The following is a 17,643-nucleotide window of genomic DNA, read 5'->3' as shown; positions in this document are numbered from 1 at the left end:
TTAAAGCCCTATATGGCCGAGGACCTGCCTACCTACGGGACCGCCTCTCCCCATATATTCCCCAGAGAGCACTAAGATCCAGCTCCCAAAACCTTCTACAAATCCCTGGGCCAAAAGAGGCCAGACTTAAGATAACCCGGGAGCAAGCCTTTTCACTAATGGCCCCTCGTTGGTGGAACCAACTCCCAGAGATGGTGCGAGCCCTGCGGGATCTGAATCAGTTCCGCAGGGCTTGCAAAACCCATCTTTTTCAGCTCTCATTTGGAACAGGACCTGACCAAACTGACTAACTATCGTAATTTTAGCCACTTTATGTTGAAATTGGAACTGATGTATGACAATATGTAAACTATGACCGACAGAAATATAGCACCTATTTCTACCTACTTTATATTTTTATATCTTTTAATCTCCTATTCTCTTATTTTTATATTTTTAAACTTTATTAATTCATGTAATTGTATTATTTAAACCATTGCTGTCTATTTTAACCGAATCATGCTTGTCATGTCTGTGAGCCGCCCTGAGCCCGCCTTCTGGTGGGGGAGGGCGGGATATAAAAATAAAATTTGCTTTGCTTTGCTTTGCTTTATATCTCTGGACTTTAGAGAAAGAAAAAGGCTGTATTGGCAATATTGTGATTTGCAAAGTGGAAGGCAGAAACTAATTCCCTTAAAAGAGAAATCTTGGGGTTTTTTTTGTGGCAGGCCTACTCATATGGTTGCCAGCTCAAAGTTGGGAAATACCTGGTGATTTTGGGGGAGGAGCCTGAGGAGAGCGGGATATGGGGAGGGCAGAAAGTTGAATGAGGTATAATACCATGGAGTCCACCTTCCACAGCAGTCATTTTCTCCAGCTGAACTCAAGTGATAGCAATTGCCTATAGATCAACTTTAATAGCAGGAGATCTCCAGCCATTACCTGGAGGTTGGAAAACAAACTGCAAAGCTCCATGTCAAAAATACACCTCTTGAGTCTGTTGTAACAAGTGCAAAATTCTTTATAATGAAGTTTCAAAATGAATAGCAATGTGCTTGTAGCTTCTTTCATACATAAACCCAGTTGCTCACAAATATATAGGGCACAGGGACTCTGCAGTCTTTGATGTTCACACTCTTTACATACAATTTACATTGGTCTCCCTGCAGTAGATTGTAGATGTAGATTCCAAATCCATTCATCATACCAATGCAGCAACAGGCAAAACTGGTATGCAGGTCCTGTTTCGCTGGCTGCTTTCCCCAAATTTCTTTATCTGGGAGATTAAGTTTATGGAAGCTATAGAGCAAGGGTGTTGAACTCATTTGTTACGAGGGCCAGATGTAGCATAAATGAGACCTTGTTGGGCTAGGCCATGTTGGGCAGGCCCATGTGTGTACCCATTTAAGATTAGGTAGCAGAGACATAAACTTTAAAGGACCAGACAAACACAAAGAATTTTTTAAAAAGCATGCTTAAACAATAGCACTCATTGGACTTAAAGATGCTTTCGTTGTATTTCTCCCATGGGATCCAGGGAACTGGGCAAAGGAAGCTCTGACTCTTTCCTTCCTTCTCCAGTGGACCAGGAGGGGGTGGAGGATCAGCCAATAGAAGGAAGGGAGGCTTGGCTCAGTAGCTCTGCTGTGCGATTGAGAGAGCCTGGCAAAGCAAACTATTCTTCCCCTTTTCCTTCCTAAGGGAGGAGCCACAGCCAGTGGAGAAAATAGATGCTTTCTTCTGTAGCTCTTGTGTGATTGAGCAAGCCTTGCAAATCAAGCTATGATGCAGAAGGAAGAGAGAGAGAGGGAGAAGGAAGCAGATGACAGCCAGTTGCTCAAGTGCCTTATAGGAGCCCTCCGGGGGCCTGATTCAGTCCCCAGGCCACATGTTTGACACCCCTACTATAGAGAGTGCATGGTTTTGAATGTTTGAAGGTATTTGGATTTGAAGAAGTAGCAGCACAGACTAAGAGGAAAAAGCTATGATCCAGTGTTCAAATCTCACGTCCCAATCACACAAGATGGCCCCTCCCTCCCTCTCTCTTTCTGTCCTAGTTCCCCATATCTAACATAGAGATAATCACTGATATTCCTTGCCAGGTTCTTATAAGAAATGCTGCAGTAATACATGTGCAGTGCTTTGAGTGGAGGAGGTAAAACGCTGTATTAGTCTCACGGAACATTGTGGCATTCTCCTTCATTAGGCAATGAAATTATTCAAGTTCTTTTGCAATTGATATTTCAGTCTTGCATCCTCTGTGCTTGTTTACTAGCCTTCCTGCATATCTGCAGGGGCAAATAAGGAAAAAAAATCTTTCTCACTTTAGAAAAGGTTCCTGTTTGTGGTGTTTAAAGGCAGTTCTTGCTCTACCAGGTGAATTGCTGTTTACAAGCGTTTCATGCACCATCCTGAAGGTGGGGCATATAAGTGTGGTCAAAATAATGATCGTTGGAGAATGGTCAGAACAAAACATGGATGCATAATATTTCAGATTTATCTGGTCATTCATTTATCGAGCTCAGGGTAATATATGACAACATGTGATGGTGAATAGGCAGAAAAATGGTTACCTGGTAAGTTTCATGGCTGATCAGGGTTTGAACCCGGGTCTCCCCATTCTGTGCCTATCCACTACAGCATGTGTAGGAACTGGCTTCAGCCTTTCTCCCTAATTTGGTTATTTCTGATTGGCAGGGATATTGTTGATGTCAAACATTCACTTGCCATAGTTGATGTGGAAACACCCTCGCTGCTGGTTGTGACTGGGGTGATCCATGCCCTTCCTTGGAGGGGAGATGGGCCAGGGACTCATGTGTAGGCCACACATGTGGTCTCAAAATGAGATGGGCCAGCAGCATGCATACATCTTTGTTGACTACCAAGGCCAGTAAAAAGGAATCAGATCCCTGAGAAGGCTCTGCGGCATAATACAAAAATCAAAGTCCCTGCTGACGGCTAGAAGTACGTAGTTCATGTAGCAGCTTCAGTGAGGGAATGCCTGTGTACTTCCTAGAAAAGGAGGGACTATGCCAGAAAAAACAGAGGCTGGCCTTTGCTGCTCTGTCCCCATGTTATGCTGTTTTTGCTAACTTTGGCCTGTCACAAAATAATTATTAATTAATTTAATTATGGTTTGGCAGTGGGTGTAGTATAGCAAGAAGATCATCTGGTGGCTGGAAACTCTAGCTCTTTTTGTGGCAAGCTCAGTTTATTTTTTGGGCTGAGAGAACTGTGACTGACCCAAGACCATCTAGCTGGCTTCAGAATGGGGGGATCAAACACAGTTCTCCAGATTAGAGTCCGCCGCTCTTAACCACTGCCCCAAACTGGCCTGTCACAATGAGATGAGTAGAAGATGAGTAGATTAGGCCTTGCAAGTTGCCTGAATAGGAATCCTTCATAAGGCCTCAAGAAGAAGATGACGACTGCAGATTTATATCCTGGCCTTCTCTCTGAATCAGAGACTCAGAGCGGCTTACAATCTCCTACATCTTCTCTCCCCACAACAGACACCCTGTGAGGGAGGTGGGGCTGAGAGGGCTCTCCCAGAAGCTGCCCTTTCAAGGACAACTCCTGTGAGAGCTATGGCTAACCCAAGGCCATTCCAGCAGGTGCAAGTGGAGGAGGGGGGAATCAAACCCGGTCCTCCCAGATAAGTCCACTCACTTAACCACTACACCAAACTGGCGTTCTGGAGGCAAGAAAGTAGGTTTTAAACTCAGCCCTAACCACCTCTGTTGAGTAAATCAGCTCTAGCTGTGTGTTAACTCTGGCCAATAAGATGTGCTTACTCTTGCCAATCCAGGTCCCAGCGAGGGATTCCCCGCTTTTGAAGGCTCCTTCCCACCCCCAGTCAGCTGGCCCCGCCCCCACAGCCAGCACCTGCCTTTCCACTTTAGAACAAGAGCAGGGGTGGCCAAACTGCGGCTCAGGAGTCACATGTGGTTCTTTAAAGTCTCCTCTGCGGCTCCCAAAGCTGTCTCCACCCTATGCCTCCCAGGACCCCCGTTTTGAAAGCAAAGAGCTAGTAAAAAAAAAATTAAAACAAAGGGGAGGGCCAGGATTCTCTGTTCACCGACAGCTAAGCCCCGCCCCCAGCTCCCACCAGCCCCCAATCCTGCCAGGACAAGCCCGGGGTGCAGCTGCTATCTCTTCTTGCTGCTGCTGTGAGTTGGAAATGACTACCAGAGAGAGGGAGAGAAGTCTCTTTCCTACCCAGCCATGCAGGCTCCTTAAAATCTGCAACAGGAAAGGGGCGGGGGAAGTAGGCAGGGAGCAGTGTTGCTCTTCTAGGTGACGATATGAAGCTGCACTGATCCAAAGAGAGGGAGAGAACAGTCCCTCGTAGGTTTTCCAGTGTGCCTCTGCTTACTAAGAAGTCTCTTTCCCTCTGAGTCAAGCAGGCTCCTTAAAAATCTCTGGGAGAGGAAAGGTGGGGGAGAAGCAGGCACGGAGCAATGTTGCTCTTCTGGTGTGAGGCTGCTGTGATCCAGAGAAAGAGAAAACAGCCTCTCTGTAGTTTTCCCAACGTGCTTTCTAAGAAGTCTCTTTCTCACCCAGCCCAGGCAACCCCCTTAAAATCTCTGCAAAAAGAAAGGGGCAGGGGAGGGAAACAGGCATGGAGCAAGTCTCTCCATGGTTTCTCCAAAGTGTCTCTGTTTATTGTGTAAATAGGGTGGGTTTTTTGAGGCAGGCAGAAAACTCTATGGAGAAGAAAATAAAAGCCTTTTTTGCTTTAAATATAACAGGTAGGAAGTGCCTCTTTGCCCTTCTTCAGGTGCTGAGCTGAGCATGCTGGGCGTTTGCAAAACTGTGTTGCAGATTCATTGTTTATTTTGGCTGCAGTGTGTGTGTCCCATAATAAAGCCATGCTTGGAAATCCTACCAGAGCCTGACAAGGGGCTTGTGGTTGTGGGATACAACAAATGACACTTTCAGTTAGTGGGGAAAGCAAAAAAGAGGAGGAAGTGAAGACTGCATTCAAGGAATAGAAAAACTCCTGTTTGAAAATATTTATTTATTTTGAAAATCTGTATTTTGGGAATGGGGAAGTCCTGACTCCGCCTTAAAGTCTCCTGACTCCACCCCCAAAGTCCCCAGATATTTTCTGAGTTAGACTTGGCAACCCTAGATGTGCTTTACACACTACAGCACTGCCTCCCAGAAGCTGCTGCTTTGTGCATTCATCTCCCTGTTCTTACCATAACACTTAAAGACCAAACAAATGGAGTTCATCATGTGACTGTGCCATTCAGAATGACCCAGGTGACCAGGCTCTGTCCACTTGGTTAAAGGCTTCAGAGTTACAGTGGCATCGCTGGGTGACTCCATGGGAAAGGGGTTCCTGTAGCACTGCAAAAGCATGTAAGGATCACAGTAAACTTCAGTTCCATTTACTCTGTATTTGACAGTACATGTTTCTGTAGTTATGTTTCAAAGGAGTCGAACCTGAACATGTCTGTAAGATGATGGAAGGGAAGTTATCTCAAGGGGCGGCACGATGCTGGTTGGAAAGGGGCTTTAGGCGGATGGGATTCTTATTCCAAACTATCCAGTAAAATAAAGTGTTCAGACTGGAGAGGACGTCTTCTCTCTTACGGCAGCCACCCAGTTTTCTTAGGGAGGCCTTTCTTTTGGTTGGAGAAGTAAAGGTGCCTGATCTTTTGCTTGACATCTAGCTTATAAAGCTGCTGCATTCCCGCCCCCCCCCACACACCCCACTTTTAGCTGACTGACTTTCTTACCTGAATGTTTCCAAGCGTTTAGAGTTGAAAGCTGTTATTTTCATGTAACAAAACCTGTTTGCTCAGCATGCATTTAGGAATTGCAGCGTGGAAAGAGGGTGTGCATACAGTAGGAAAACAAGTTGGATATCCTGTTTCTAAACTGCTGACAATACTCCTGTGCAGTTGTTTTCAGCCACAGAAAGACCCAGACATTGTGGAAAATAGCACAGAGATGCATTGGAATGAACTTGCCATGGAAAAAAGCTACCTAATGCATGACTGATTTCCAGGCAGCTCTTTATCTGTGATTGGACACCGTGAAATTGGTGGGGTCTGGCCCACTCTGGTCGTTCAGGGTCACAGTTTTTAGGTGTTCTTGGATTAATTGCTTAGCCTGGGTTCCCCTCACTGTGGTGATTCCATTTGTTGTGATTCTCTGAATATCTGTAAACCAAGAGATGAAAGTTTTCCTGAGCAGTACAATCTATAAAGGAGACAGAGTATGTTATTCCTTCCCCACCATAATACAAATATTTTCCTACACACAGAAGACCAAAATTTCAGAGGGAGGTTTTGCTTAGTCTTCTCCCTGAAATGCTAGTTCTCCATATGCTTGGAGTAATTGTTGATGATTGGGGTGTTAGGGTAATATGTGCATTGGAATGGTATCCTCAAGAAAAAGCTTTGCTATTTAATGATGCCACTTGTACGAGCAGGCTCTTAAACTTTACAGGGAGGACTATTGGCTGTGGAAGAATTATGATGGGAAGTCAAAACATTGTTACCTACCCCGCTATCACACAGCGAAGTGAGAGAAGAGTTGGGACTGGATGCAGTAGGCCAACATTTTGACATGGAAACCCTTTTCTCTATGAGGGCCTTGATGTTAACAGAGGGCTGGCTAAGTTGGCTTCCAGAATCTCAAAATTCAGGTTACCCATGCCATTGTATCACTGACTACAGTCTAAGAGTACTGTGTTGTTTTCTGAATGTCTTTTTGTTGGCAGGATGTAATGGCTTCCAAAAATACCTACTCCAGCAGTCGTGTTCTAGGAGTTACTTAGTCATACCATGGCAGTCAGATTTCTTAAGTGCTTTTGGGTTACTGTGAAGGAAAGGGGGTGGAGTTTGGAATTATATCTTGATTGTAGAATATTTACTTCTGGGTCAGGGTGCTGTTGAAATATGCCCTTTTTAAAAATCTTGAAATAAACATGCACTGTTTAGCCATGGAAATATAGTGTAAAAGAATATCAAAACCTTCAGGGAGCCTGAGATTCTGGAAGCTTGTATGGTCATGACATGCAACATGGAAGTGGATGGGATTGGCAGAGTCTCAAGAGTACCATTTCTCTCTTTCCTTTCTGTCTTCTGAAACCACAAAATAATTCCTAGCATCAGTGGCAAGATATTGACTTTCTTTTTAGCTGGTTGTCCCTACCACAGACACTCCACTGTTTTTACCATCCTGTTCTAGTTTCCACCCCCCCCCCCAAACTTCAACAATTTACAATGGGTCAGCAATATGCAGGCCAGATGTGCACTCATTTCCTATGGCAATTCTGTATATTTTATCAATTTTGAAGACCTAATAGGCATTTAAAAAACAAAATAGATTTTTTTTTGAGGGGAAGGTAGAGGCATGAAAATATGGTCACCACCTGTAAAAAGAAATGCAGAAAATTCAACTAAGCAAAGATGATACAGTTCTTCATAATTTGTGTTTTATAAGCCCTTGTTTTTCTTCAAACTTAGAGTCTGGTGTTCAGTGGTGAATTGTCTCTGAACATAGAAGTTTCATTTAGCTAGCATGAGTAATAAATTAAAAAGTAATATTTGTAAGCACAGAATGTCAGCCTGCAGTACTTTGGGATCTTCAATGACGCAATTAGAAATTATACACTAATTTGTTATTGATTAATAATATTGATTAATTTGAGACCCTTTGGCTTACAATAGGCTTGGAAGAACCATCAGTTCTGACAATATTGTTCAACTTTATCACTCCGAATAGGACACCAAAGAAATGTTTGCAGGTGGTTTGTTTTCTTTAAAAAAAAATAATTCTGCCGATTTCTGTAGTGAAATTTTCTTTTTGCTGGAAATGTGGTTTTAATGTGGAAATGAAAGTGAGACCATCAGATTTCAGAGAGATGAGCTTTTTAGGAAGAGCTAACCACCTAACAAATGTCCCACCTGGATGGAGAAGGTGGTGTTTTGTTGTTCAGCATCTTCTACTTTCTGTGGAATATAGTTGCTGGAGTGCTATGTCTGCCCAGCATCTTCCTCTTTCTATGGAATATAGTTGCTGGAGTACAATGTCAGAAGGAAGCAACATCCCTGTTGACAAAAGTCCCTGCAGGGAAAAGATCTGAAAATAGATTAAACTTGCTGGTATTGCCACACACACATAAAATCTACTCAGTAATTTCCTATCAATAAAACTGCCATGTTAAGAGACTGCTTCGTCTGTAGCTGAAGCGGTACAACTCAAATGCAGGTTTACTGTCTTAAGCATGTATTAGGTCATGGATACCTCTCTGAGTAGACTTCACCTAATATATCACTTGTGCCCCTTCCTTTAATTCATTTATACCCCACTGTTCTCCCCAATGGAAACCAAAGACGGCTTGCATAAGTCTCCTATCTTCCATTTTATTCTAACAACCCTGTGAAGTACCGTAGGTTAGTCTGCATGTGTGCTGGACCCAAGGTCCCCCAACAAGTTTCTATGGCAGAGTGGGGATTTGAACCTGTGTCTTAGTCTGATACCCCAACTAGTATGCCATGCTGGCTTTCCTTGACTATTTCTATCCATGCAATTTCTTTCTGCCTCACTTTTCTCCCAAGTATGTTGTACCTATAGATATACTTCCACGTAGTTAATCCTACCCTTTTTTGGAAACAAACTAGATGGAAAAGTTTTGGTTACTTCTAATACACTAATTGAAGAGGTTTATTGGGACTAGATGGCCTTGGCAGGCTTCCATATAATTTATATTTGTTTGAATAACAATTTTTCTAATGACTTCTTGCTTGGGGAATGTTTTGAAGTTGGCAGTTCTCTTCCTCAAACAAATGAATATTGATTCTGCAGCAGAGAAGGGCAAAGGCATGTTTATCTGTATGGTTTTAAAATGGAAGCCCTAGATTTAGAAACTTTCTATATCAATATATGAGACATCCAGTGGCTTTCCAGGGTTTCAGGCAGAGAAAGGTCTTCCTGGTACCTGCTCCTCAAGATGCTTTGAGTTGGATACCAACTAAATTTCCCCATGGCAGAATAGTACTTATAAATGAAGTAAATAAAATTGAAATAATAAATGAAATACTTCCTGTGTCCCCCTGCAGCCCACTTTCTCATGGGGAATAGGGGATCCTGAGGAATGACATGGGGGGTTGCAGCAGGAAATCAGTGGAAATTGCCAGTTTAGTCTGAATCTGACCCTTATTTAGAGACAACATGGGTTGGACCAGAGACCTATTGTACACAAGCATGTTGCTAAGTCATAACTGCTCCCACCCAAATACCAGTCATTCTGGTATGCTGAAGGGAGCTCCGTCTGCTGAAAAATGAGACCCTGAATGTATTTAATGGCACAAAATTGGTAAAGACCTAGGTGGACAATAGGGGAATCTCCAAGATTACTGATATCGAGTATTCGGTTGGGCTGGTGTAGAAATGTGTGTTTGCCTTTCTTTTAAGGGAAACAGACACACAGGATATTCCCCTGTGGTCAAACACATCAAGAGGCTTATGTGATGTTTTAGCTATTGCAAAGTAAGGAGTCCCTGGGAATGGGGATAGCATGGGAAGGGACGGTGGCTCAGTGATAGAGCATCTGTTTGATAAGCAGAAGGTCCCAGGTTCAATCCCTAGCATTTCCAACTAAAAAGGGTCCAGGTGAGTAGGCATGAAAAACCTCAGCTTGAGACTCTGGAGAGCTGCTGCCAGTCTGAGTAGACAATACTGAGGGTCTGATTCAGTATATCAGTATAAGGCAACTTCATATGTTCATTGCGTAGCTCATTGTTCAATAGAGTCACACCACAGCATTGCAGCTGCAGTCCCAACTTTGTTGTAGTGTGGTCCAGTCGCTTTATGTCCTATAGATAAATTTTGCTATGGAATGGGGGAGGGAGGAGGACTTCATAAAAGTATATCACTCCCCCATTTGATTAGACTCTCTTGTCTGCCACCAGACATACACCTCCTTGCTGTGTATGGCTTTACACCACTGGAGCAGAGGCTGCTTGGATGTGGATATGTATTCTCCCCCCCACCCCCACCCCCCACCGCCTCCCCAACCTGCTCCCAAAAGCTGTACTACTTTGGATTTTTCTTATGCATCTTATTTCATTGAATGCTTTCCAGATACTGGGAATACTTATGCAAATGTAACAGTAGCTGGCCACATCCTTTCCCAGTGGCTTTTGCGTCAATCATCCTCCTTTCCATGCTATGACAGTCATTCTTATCTCCCCCCTCCCCCACTTTTTCCCCTTTTCCTTAAGCATCTTGGATCCTTAGCATGCAAATAAGACTACAGTTGCTACTGTTACGTATGCATTGCATTTCCCATTATAAAGGAGCATTTGGGAGATTCTTTCCCAGGTGAATGGCTTCCAGTTTCCCAAATACCTTTGGGAAACAAAAAGTCTCTTGCCTAGCTGTACTGGCAAAACCACTGTAGAGGAGGAAGCAAACAGACTTTCAGAGATGTGGATCTGATGCAAGAATTTCTCACTGAAATGCTTGTGCGTCAGTAGAGTAAAGGACCTTTCTTTGGAAGACTTGGGCTCCAAAGATCGTCACAGGATCTGTTGGCTGTTGCCTTGGCATTGCATATAAATGATGGGAGCATCATGGATGTTAACTTTCTTAGTTCTGTGGCATGCCTGCATCATACTCCCCACTGGACAGACGTAAATTGCTCAAACTTCTCTGGGGTGCTGTGTTCTGTTCCGCTAACAGCCATCTCAGTAATGGATACAGTAGGATGATGCATCTCTTGGGGCAAGGCTGTGACAAGTTTTGGATTGAGAACATCTTGGTATATGGTCCTTCCCATAGTGCTAGAGAAGCACAGTTTCAGTCTGGGGAGGGAGAGAAGTGCTGCCCAGCAAGCATGGTGCTCCTGTCAGTTGTCACTTTTGAGCAGGTGTTACCACCTCCCAACTTTGAGCTACCCTCCTGGAGCTACCCATGACAGCCAGAGTTATACTTCTACCTTGCCCTGTGGGGTTATCATCAGGGAAAACTGCAAAAACCCAGACACTTTAAAGTTAAAAAAACAGGGCGAGGAAGAAACAGTGCCACAATCAGGGCTGGCTTGCCCATGTGACTCAGTGATGTCATCACACCACTGCGCAGATCACAGATGGTTTGACTGACTGCGAGGCTTGCTTCCCCTTAAGCTGCGCTGCTGACTGCTGTATGCCTGCACCAACAGCTGCAGTTGGCAAAGACTGGGCTGGCAGTGCCTGCTCTCTTATCTGGCAGCTCCATGCACTCAGGATCCTGTCACCCCATCTGCAAACAAGAGGCTGCTGTGGTTGCCAAAGCAAAACTTTTCCCCTTCCCATGCCCACTCTTCTTGGCATCACTTGGGCTCTGCCAGATGCCACTCCGCACTCAGCATGTCCCAGGTTACCTCAGCTGCGGCTACTCTCTGGCTGGGCTCCCATTTGGCTTGCATTTTGCAAGGGGAGGGAGGGAGGCATCTGGCTTGCCACCCTCCAAGGTGGACAGATCACCCTTAGTTCTGCAAACTCTGGGCTCACTCCACTTGCAAAGGGAGCCCATGAAAAGGGTCACTGCACGAGGCACTGGGCTCCCTCCTGGCTCTCAGCAGACTCTTAGTGGCTGGCCTGCTTGCCTGCCTCTAGAGATCTCATTCTCCTTCCAGTGGATCTTCTTCCTCCTTGGGGAAAAGCTTGAAAGCTCAGGGAGGCATCCAGGAAACAGTTGGATGGGAAGAGTTTATTAATGAAATAGTTACTTTTTTAATTTTAAAAAAGCAAGCGCTATAATCTTATATGAGGAGCTTGTGTGACGGAACAACAGGAAGCTTGCCAGTAGAGTGAATTAAAAGCACATGTGCAGGTCGAAAACCCTACAATTGTGTCACAGGGATGAACGTAATTGTAGGCAGAACACTTGAGAGGACAAAACACGTCTTCATTTGGGTTTAGCCTTAGAATTAGATTGGGCTGTTCCCGCAAGGTCTTAGACATGTTTGGCTACCCAACCATAGATGTCTTTCCCTCTGTGCTCAATGCAAAATGCCTGCTGTTCTATAGTCGGGGTCCACTGATGTCTTGGTCTCAAGGGGATGCATTCCTACAAGAGTGGTTGGGACCTCTTCATTATCTGTACCCTTACTCTATTGACCAGAACGCTTCAGAAACTTGTACAGGATCAAATGAACTGCATTCTGGTGGCCCCCTGGTGGTCACGCCAACTGTGGTTCACCAAACTTCTTCAGTTGTCTCACAACACTTATCACCGATTCCCACCTGCAGAGGACCTTCTCTCCCAGTGCTAGAGTTTTTTTTGGGGGGGGGGGATCGGAAATGCTCACCTGTCATGCGCTAATTGGTAACTGGTAGCATTAGAAAATTTCATTTTTTAAAAGTCACTGAAAATTCCAAACCTGTAATTGCCAGTAGAGATCTGGTTCAGCCCTAATTATGTGCCATCATCATAGGGAATCACAGCAGATATAAAAATGCCTTAATAAAAAAACCACCTTAATTCCCCACCAGGAAAAGACAGCTAGAAACACTATATTTCAGGGGTGGCCAACAGTAGCTCTCCAGATGTCTTTTTGCCTACAGATCCCATCACCCACAGCCAACATGGCCAATGGCTGGGGCTGATGGGAGTTGTGGGAAAAAAACATCTGGAGAGCTACCGTTGGCCACCCCTGCTATTCTTGATTGTGTTGCATATGTATGTCGGCACATAGAATCTCATCACTGGCACAGGTGGCATAATCCAGCTAACAACTCTGTGACTAGGCAGTGGACTTTTTCAGACATGGTGCTTTATGGGAACATGGCGCTGGGCACACTTTCTGTGGCTTGGTTGTGAAAGTTTTGGCTTGGATTGAAATCCGGGTCTCCCCCCCAATCTTCTGATTCTTCTTTGATGCCAATCACTGTTACTTCTGCTATGGATTATGTGAAGCAGAGACTGAGAAATAGGGGCTAGTTAAGTGAGTCCCCTTGCTGAGTCTCTGTGGTCCCAGCTCCTGACTTCTTGGATTACAGGCAGCCCTTTATCCTGCCTTGATTGGCACTTTGTCCCTTCCTCCCAGGTGGTTGCTTATAACTTCACTTTCCACAATAACAGTGACGCCCACCTGATTTTATATGGAAGGTATTGTCATTTACATTCTAAATTCCTCTGCATAATGCTGAGTTAATGGACTAACAAAACATGATGTGCCACAGTAATGATTTTACATAATTGTTTGTTACTATCAATATGTTCTTGACTTTAATTCTTCTGATAACAAACATGTTTAAGAAATGAATTTTTCACATAGCTTTGGAGGAAAATGACAATATTTGGATTAGCTGTGGTGGCAGCTGATCAATATGTTCTTTTGGGCTGTATGGAGGAAGGAGATGTTAAATGGAAGGCTCTGCTCTTTTCTTACAAGTGACTGCCTGTTTGTTTCTGGGCACAATTCAGAGTACTGGTTCTTAACCTTTAAAGCTCTAAATGGCTTGAGGCCAGGGTACTTGAAGGGACCACCTCCTCCCATGTTGTAAAGCCCACAGCTTAAGATGTGCCTCTGAAGCCCTGCCCTCTGTGCCCCCACCTTCAGAGGTGAGATGAATGGCAACCAGAGGCATGGCTATTTCAGTTGTGGCACCTCACTTTTAGATCGCCCTTCTTCTTGAGGCTCACCTGGTTCCTATATTACTCTTTTAGTCACTTTCCACTTAGCCAGGCTTTTCATTAAGCGGCTGATCTTTTAGCACCATTTTTATAGTATATCTTTAACCTGAAAGCTATTCATGTTATGTTGCTCTTTTATGCTCCGATTTATATATATTTCTGTTAACAGCTTTTAATGTTTCATCCTCTGAATTACTGACTGAAGTTATCTATGTCTCATGTCTGTAGGGGGGTTTGCTATTGTATTCCTGGTGAGGACCAGCAACGGGATGAAATGCGCTCTCAAACGGATGTATGTCAACAATGAATACGACTTGCAAGTCTGTAAGCGAGAGATTCAGATCATGGTAAGCCAGTGCTGGATGTGAGATCTTAAAGTTCTCGTACAGTGCGTGGAACACCTTATATGGATTGAAAAACTAAGTCTGCATGCTGGATACGTGAAGCTACCTTTAGTACTTCTGCTCTGCTTAGTCTAGTATTTTCTCCTTTGACTACCAGCACTTCTCCAGGATCTTGGACAAAGAAGGGTCTTCCTGATCCTGATACCTTTTGCATACAAAGCATGGACTCTCCCACAAAGCCACAGTTTATCCCATGATATAACTGGTGGGATAGAATTGCTTCAAAGCCAGCTACAAATAAAAAATAGAACAGGCTTTGTTTCTTAAGCTCTTAGAGATATGCATGTGTCTGCATATGTTGGAGGAGTTAGATGTTGGGGACCAAGAAATTAAAGAATAAATACATAATATAAAGATGACAATGGAATGAGTCGGGCAAGAAAGTAACTGGGTAACTGAGGTGAGGTGGGAAGGGCATGAAAGGATAACAAAATATTTTTGCATAGTTTGCCCAGGGAGTGTAATTCTTTTTGAAGCCTCCATTCATGGATGTAGATCCCTCCCCCTCTTTGTGGCTTGCAGTAAGCAGTGCCCTTTTGCACTAACTATACATCTTTTCTTTCTTTCTTTCTTTTCCCAGCGGGATCTTGCTGGACACAAGAACATTGTTGGATATATAGATTCCAGTATAAACTCTGTGAGCAGTGGGGATGTTTGGGAAGTTTTAATTCTAATGGATTTTTGTCGAGGTACGTACAAGTTCAGTGTAGCCATCTGGTGAACTTGCATAGTAAGACTCCTGAGTGTCATCCAAGTATTTCGGATAATCAGAGGTGTGGCTAGATTGTGGAGTGTTGCTCAAAGGCATGTACTTCAGCATGTACTGGTGAACTAAACAGTGGTGGAAACCCAACCTTTGTATGGGTTGTTTTCCTTGGTTCCTGTCCTTAACTCCTCCACCCAGGTGAGCAGCCATATAGATGCCTGACTTGTTGGCAAAATCAGGGACCCTGAACTTGTTAATTCAGAAAAGCAGTGAATGAAGATATAGCATTCCAACAAAAATCTTAGACCATTTTTGGAACCAACCTGCTTCTGTGACATCATGGTTTTTTCTCCCCAGATGTGTGAATTGGATAGAAGAATAACAAAGCATTTACACAAGACACATCCCAAATTTCATTAATGATGTTACTGGGTGATCTGATCGATGCCTCTCAGATCATGCAGCACATTTCCTTGTGGTGACAAGGAACAACCTTTCTCATTCTGCTGGGGATCAGGAGCATTTGTGCTCCCCTTACCTTTGCCAGTGTGGCCACAGTGGGGAAAGTGTTAATGTCCTGTTTGGAACTCATTTGCTTAATAGTGCCTCTGAAGATTCATTTCAGTATATGTGCTCGAGTACTTTTAATTGTTCTTTGGCACTGTCCCTTTTCAGGAGGTCAGGTTGTGAACCTGATGAATCAGCGCTTGCAGACGGGTTTTACAGAAAGTGAAGTTCTACAAATCTTCTGTGATACATGTGAAGCCGTAGCCAGACTGCACCAATGCAAACTGCCCATAGTCCACAGGGATTTGAAGGTAAGGAATGACTGTCTTCTGAAGAGATTTGGGGTGTGATGGGCAGATTAGTGTATCTGGAGATTATCCACATATGGACCTATGGGGGTACAATCTGCATAATAGGGCTTATTATGATGAACAGATCATGCACTTCAGTGTGGCGAGGAGTTCAGGTTACTGTGGAATCACAGGAAGGAGCAAAAGCTCTAGCAACATAGGAAGGTAGCCATTCTTGCTTGGTTCCCATTTATTTCAGTGAGACTTCTTTAGGAGAACTCCTTGGTGGATTGTGCCCCACATTACAGAGGGGATCCCATCCAGATTTCCTGCTCTGCACCTAAAATGCTTTGGACTGAATCTGGATCAGGGAGTGTAAATAAAATTATCCTATCCTCCTTGGATAGGATTTTAAAGATCAGCTTATACAGTTGGCAGAATAAATACTAAAGGGTTTTTGTGGAGGGTATAATTTCAGGCTGAAGGCAGAGGGAGGCTTCATTTCTGAATGTTCCCTCCTTACTGGGCATAAAATGTTAATTCTGTCTGCTATGCAGTCTTTGCTTGTGAAGAAGATATCTTTTTTCCTCCTATTTCATATCAACTGCATCCAATTTCTGCTCTCAAACTAATGGATATTCTCTGATCAGAATGAAAGATTATAAAATTATAAAAATATTATAAAATTCAGGTTTCCAGTTTGGGATTGTTTAAAAAGAAAACAAGGTAAGGGAGGTTCACTGATGGGCTCAGTTCTTCCTTGGGGGCGGCAGGAAGAAGTGTATAAGTACCATCTGTGTTACATTGCATGTGCAGCGAGGGGTATATATCCTCTCCCTTCATGCATACAGCCACCCTGAGCTTGCTTCGGCGAGGAGGGCAGGATATAAATCCAATAAAATAAATAAATAAATATATATATATATATATTAATAAATAAATTAAATAAATAAATTTAGTAATTAAATATATATATATATATTGTGGGCCTATGAAGAATTCTGGAATGGATTTGTAATGTGATGACAGCATAAACAAGTGTGGCTGTGATACTGTAATCTGATGTGCAAGAGTTTATTGTTAATCTGTGTCCTTGGGAAGTAAGAATAAAATATTGATTCTAGCAGTACTTGCATGTCCCAAAACCCTCACTTGGAATTTAGTTCTGTATGGATTTCTATCATTACTACTTGTGCATATTCATGTTTTGTATTACTGCCAGTGCAGAACTACTGTTAATTGAATTCAAATTGCTGGCTTTTTTTTCTAAGAGGGATTTAAAAGAATCAGAGGTTGTGCTCATTCTGTTCCCAGGTGGAGAACATCCTACTCCATGATCGTGGCCATTATGTTCTGTGTGATTTTGGAAGTGCCACCAACAAATTCCAGAATCCTCAGCTTGAAGGAGTAAACGCGGTGGAAGAAGAGATCAAAAAGTAAGCAAGCTTGTGTGTGATGTGTGCCTGACATACACTGTCCTGTCTTTTTTGCTCAGATATTGATTTCCTCAGTGCTATTAGTAGGAAAGTGTTATTGACATTTCATATCTCAGTTGGTGTTGCAACAACCTTTAATAGGCAGGCAAGGAATATTCCTGTTGTACATGAGGGCCAGCAGCCTGAGGCAGCAAAGTGCCCTGTTATGGATCATCAGGGTCTGTGGTGTCTGGATCTGCTTCACTATTGTTCTTCTTGATATTCACCTGTTTTCTGAACATTTGGGCACTCTTGGTGCTTCACATTCAGGGAAACTGGGAAGGGCAGGTAGACTATATGTTCCATTGTTAGGCTCATCTCAGGGTTTTTAAAGGAGGCCTGTCAGCATTACAGCCTTAAACTCATTTATTGCTGATTCCCACTTCACAGAATTCCCTGGGAGCTACAGCTAAAGAAGGAGATCTCTAGACATTTCCAATAGACTTCTCAGCATCTTCCTCCATCCAGTGCAATTACCAGATTCCTTTGGGAAAAGCAATGACAGTTAAAATGGTATCTAGTATAGCTTGGTTTTTATGCAGCCTCTGTGACTTCTATAACTGAGATCACATAACTTGGTTTAGATAGCATTTAATATGCAGTCTTTGGTGCAGGCAGAAAAGAATAGATCCTTAGCTGAT

General features: G+C 43.5%; 1 protein-coding gene across 1 annotated transcript in view; it reads left to right on the top strand.

Annotated features, from left to right (window-relative positions):
* The window catches only part of AAK1 (AP2 associated kinase 1), a 117,794-nt gene that overhangs the window by 42,313 nt on the left and 57,838 nt on the right, over window positions 1–17,643 (top strand). The window contains exons 3-6 of the mRNA XM_060251881.1: window positions 13,849–13,967; window positions 14,605–14,713; window positions 15,406–15,548; window positions 16,842–16,963. Of these exons, the coding sequence (XP_060107864.1) occupies window positions 13,849–13,967; window positions 14,605–14,713; window positions 15,406–15,548; window positions 16,842–16,963 (493 nt within the window). The remainder of the gene's footprint in view (window positions 1–13,848; window positions 13,968–14,604; window positions 14,714–15,405; window positions 15,549–16,841; window positions 16,964–17,643) is intronic.

Source organism: Heteronotia binoei, chromosome 12 (assembly GCF_032191835.1).
Source record: "Heteronotia binoei isolate CCM8104 ecotype False Entrance Well chromosome 12, APGP_CSIRO_Hbin_v1, whole genome shotgun sequence".
In the NCBI taxonomy this organism is placed as follows: Eukaryota; Metazoa; Chordata; class Lepidosauria; order Squamata; family Gekkonidae; genus Heteronotia; species Heteronotia binoei.
The sequence above is the reverse complement of the archived record's forward strand: the minus strand, read 5'-3'. Positions and strand labels throughout refer to the sequence as shown.